Source organism: Aplosporella prunicola, assembly GCF_010093885.1.
Source record: "Aplosporella prunicola CBS 121167 unplaced genomic scaffold K452scaffold_5, whole genome shotgun sequence".
Lineage (NCBI taxonomy): Eukaryota > Fungi > Ascomycota > Dothideomycetes > Botryosphaeriales > Aplosporellaceae > Aplosporella > Aplosporella prunicola.
The window spans coordinates 1-4,330 of record NW_022983533.1 but is presented as its reverse complement, the minus strand read 5'-3'; the positions used below and the strand labels follow the sequence as shown (position 1 = coordinate 4,330).

The 4,330-nt window shown below is 44.3% G+C and overlaps 2 protein-coding genes across 2 annotated transcripts; one reads left to right on the top strand and one right to left on the bottom strand.

Annotated features, from left to right (window-relative positions):
• Window positions 1-1,442: 1,442 nt before the first annotated feature.
• On the top strand, window positions 1,443-2,098 carry K452DRAFT_356215 (uncharacterized protein; the record flags this gene model as incomplete). Its single annotated transcript, XM_033546028.1, has 4 exons — window positions 1,443-1,537; window positions 1,584-1,681; window positions 1,729-1,804; window positions 1,857-2,098. 4 exons carry the CDS (start codon window positions 1,443-1,445, stop codon window positions 1,957-1,959), a joined length of 372 nt encoding a protein of 123 aa, XP_033400550.1. The 3' UTR covers window positions 1,960-2,098.
• K452DRAFT_324695 (uncharacterized protein) lies at window positions 2,058-2,792 on the bottom strand (the record flags this gene model as incomplete). Its single annotated transcript, XM_033544721.1, has 4 exons — window positions 2,058-2,130; window positions 2,160-2,220; window positions 2,266-2,518; window positions 2,583-2,792. 4 exons carry the CDS (start codon window positions 2,790-2,792, stop codon window positions 2,058-2,060), a joined length of 597 nt encoding a protein of 198 aa, XP_033400549.1.
• Window positions 2,793-4,330: the final 1,538 nt, after the last annotated feature.

Below are 4,330 nucleotides of genomic sequence, written 5' to 3'. Positions count from 1 at the left end.
AAAAAAAAAAAAAAAAAAAAAAAAAAAAGAAAAAAAAAAAGAAAAAAGAAAAAAGCATTGTCTTTACTGTTGAAAACAAAAGAGGTTGATGAAATTATCCTTGTATGCATTATATACTACATCATTTACCTCTAATCGTATTTAATTTTTTACAATACGGTTTACTGGAAAAACTGCTAAGACGGGAACTTAAAGAGTACCTCGATCACCTTCCTTTAACAAAGGCTTCGTGGTAGATAGGATAGTCTAAGGCACCGGCTATAATTACTAGTAAAGAGTATTTTCGAGTCATAATCATCCGGATGAAAAGGGAAGAGATAAGTTATCTAAATCAGCTATAGTTTAATATTCCGTCTTATAATCTACTTTAAATTAAAATATTTAGCATACAACTATAATAAAGCAACGTATAATCCGTATTCCAGGCCTCCTAGTCGCCCGCCCGCGGGCGGCAGGCGGGCCGGCGGGCTGATTATATAGTAGCCCGCCCGCCTAGGCGCCCGTCTTCAGCCCGCCCGCCTAAAGGGCCCGGGCGAGAGCGGGCGGGTAACTAGGAGGCCTGCCGTATTCTCTATCGAAACTTTTTATTGCCGCAATGTCGCTTACAAGGATTAGTCTATAGAAACTAGATTCTGCTAGGTTTCGTGGCCGCATCCGGTTTATCTGACAGGAATCTATCGATTCTACTTTTTCTACCCCCTGCTACATTCTATAAATTGGCACTAGACTGCTTTTTCTATTTTTAGCCGGCTACCAGAACTTGCTGCGACCTAAATTCCAGCCACGCTTACATTTTTACTTCCAGAGGCTAGTCTAACACCTAGCACAACTTTCTACTCTTTAAAAGACGGTATTTCATCCCGCTAAGCCAAAATGATTCAACGTCAAAATATAATTAGAAGGAATACCCGTCTACGAAATAGAACGCATATTTAGGGACCGATTAACGATTAATTTATATTATAACTTACTAAGAAACTATTGTGATTAGTCGAGACGAGATCTACGCCTAGGTTACTAGGGTACGCTCGTATTATCGGCGCAGGTACTTGTTTTTTCCAGCCTTTTCTTTGCCTTATTTTGCCTGCTTTCTCTTTCAGGCTTAGCCTGCTTAAGCCACAATGACTCTAGAGTCTAGACCGTGATATACCCTAAAGATGCATATTCTCTTATATCATGCGGTATATGTACCGCATTCTTTCGGACTTTTAGGCTGAGCTAGATATCGTTCCGACCCGAAAAGGATTAACGTCGCTTTTCTACACCTGTTAAAAATAGAAGTATCATTCGATAGTCCTCAGCTGAAGGTGGGAGTGTATGAGGCTGATGCTACGCCTTTTTGCCGTTCCAACTATAAAAGCAGTTTGAAATCGTTACAATCTAATGCAACCTCCTACAATTTTGGAACTAAACAGCTCTTGTACCATCCACAGTTTTCAAAAATGCATACAATTCAGTTGGCAACGGCTTGTCTGGCTATTGCAGGTTGCGTGTTTGCTGCTCCTGCAACTCAAGTTGCAAGCAAAGATTCCCAGAGGTATGATGTTTCCTTCAAAAAGCAATAGAAATTTTAACATTAATAGACTTTCGGCTCGGGCGACGTACTGGATCAAGTTCTATAAAGACGGAAGATTCACGGGAGATAATCTTTTCCTTGAAAACCAGGTGACCGGAGTTTGCTGTACGTGCATAATATTATCTTTCTTCATGGATGTTAACTGTAAATAGATAATTTGCCTGGCAATTGGAACGACAAGATGAGCTCTGTTCAAGTCTCTGATGGGCATTCATGCCGATACTGGAAGTAAGAGGTTCTCCTGAGCCCTAGGGCGGACTCTTTCATCTGACTTAAAAAGGGACAACTACTGCACCGGCAGCGTATTTGGCGGCAACGACCAGGACTGGGCGGATCTTCCTACCGGGTTTAATGACAAGGTTACCTCTTGGCGTTGTTCTTAATTCTATGGAGCCGCGAATACCTTAGCTATAAGATATTCGATTTGTGGATGCAGCGGAGCTGAAGATGCCTTTACCTAGTTGACTATATCCTATTAATCCTATTTCCTGGATTTCTGCGCCAGCAGCCGTTTATCCGCTGCAATCTTGATAACAGATGGCCTTGTACGCAACCTCGCGAACCATGAGCGAATACAGGAAACTCCCCTGCCGGGTCATAACCGGACAAAAAGATATTAAGCACCAAGTACATGGGAATGAAAGCTAAATTGGCATATGAAACGTTTTATCCAACAAGGTATTGCTGACCCGTCCTCGTAAGGTGCCCATCGATCACTCCAATGATGCGATTGATCTCCTTCGTGAAATATTCGGTTGCGGAAGCGACTTGGTCCTCGGGATAGAGGCGTGAGAGCCAGACTTTGTATCCGACGCTGGGACCCTGAGCGGACATTTGCAAGTGGAGCCACGACCGCTCTAGGTACTTTTCCTGAAGGGACGTACGGTGCAGACGGGCATCCGTATCGTACTGGTCGATGAGGTACTCGATGATTGCACCGGACTTATAAGGCATGTTGTGGTCAGCGGGTTGCCTTCACCATAAACAACATTACGGCAAGACTTACTTCGAAGAGAGTAATGTCGGTGTTCGGATCTTCGATGGCCGGAAGTTTTCCATTTGGATTCAATTTCATGAAGTTCTCTTGCTTCGCCTCGGTAAACTCGAGATACTTGCTCTCATATGGGAGCGCAACCTCCTCAAGGGGTAGCGCAACCTTCCATGGATTGGGCCCAAGAGCATGGGAACAGAATGTGATTAATTTAAGAGTTGCCATTGCTAGTGGTCTGAAGTCTAAAGCTGTACCGACGGATCAATGAGTACTAAATATATACCAGCGCTCTTGAACTGCAGTCGATGCCTTCACCTTGCTTTCGATTGAATGGAAAAGTGCTCACTTGCCGTAACCTATAATTGCTTTGAAGGAATTGCCACAGTAGCCTGTAAGACCACCAGGAAATGATTTTCCAGTGCGATGAGCTTTTCACTTCTGCGACAAGGAGACTGGTTCGTACCAGGAGCAGCCATAAGCGAATTTTGTAGATAAACCAGGAATATTGTCTTGGATATTTAGTAAACCCAAGACGAACCTAAACTGCTTCTCTATCAAGATACGCGAACACAGATCGAGCACGTGCCAATAGAATGCAAATCTCCGCGTCAGATATTTACGGCCATGTACTATCCGTACACGACCATATGACAGGTAATACGAATATGCCGCACCTCCATCCGTCCCCACACGCTCAAACCCCCGAATCTTCCTGCTTATATATTACCTTTGTCTCCCAAAACTCTTCCCACCTTTTACAAGTTTCACGCTAATCTCTCTGCGCCCCCAACTTATCCCTAACCTAAATAATTAATTGATTAATTAATTGGTTTCTATAAGCTATGCAGGTCTCTATAGGACCTATAAGCTATCTTAACGTAACCTACTATAAACATAACGCTTCCTAGTCTTACCTAATCGCCTATATATAAAAGAGTAGATGCTCTAGAATAGAGCTAAGTATCTAAATACTAATATTTACCTATCGCTAGGTATTACGGCAATGAGGCGGATTCGAATCAGATTATGTAGGATTAACTATAAGACGTGGTACGAAGAGGAAAGGAAGAGAACGAGAGGCGGCGGCTATATATATAGCTCGCTAGTAGGCGCTGTTACGGACCACAAGGGAAATCAACCCGCAGGGTCGAGAAGACCTTATGGGAAGAAGGCCCACACGGGCCTGGAGACCTCAAGGGCTTAGTAACCACAAGGGCCCGCGTCCCGCAGGGCACCAGCAGACACGTGCTAGGCAAAGCCGCAAAGGAACTAAGGCCACAACCCCAAGAAGCCCACAGGGGATTATCGTCCACAAGGGCAAAAGCAGCAGGCCGACAACAGACTCACAGAGCGATCAAGGACAAGGAACTTATCGCGTCCGCTCTGACGAAGGGAAGTTGGTTGTCAAGCTGCAGGAAACCGGTCGTCAGAAAAGTGGCACGAAAAGTCACATGACCTAGGACGATCCCCACGCACAGGCCAATAGATCAGAACTGATCCATATGCCTAATCCAATATCATGATCCAAAGACATGATCCAGATTGTTAGCATCTCCTACATGTATATAGACCACGCTCTCTAGCAGTAGATAGGACCTTCGTGGTCAACTCAAAGTATTAATCTCTACCAAAGGTTGATGGTAACACGCCTACTCCGATATTCACGTGACTTGTCTCTCAACTTCCTACACTTCTTGTCCTTCAAGGTAAACCCCCACACCTCTCCGTCCGGCCAGGTGTACTCCAAGCAAATACGCTAAGAA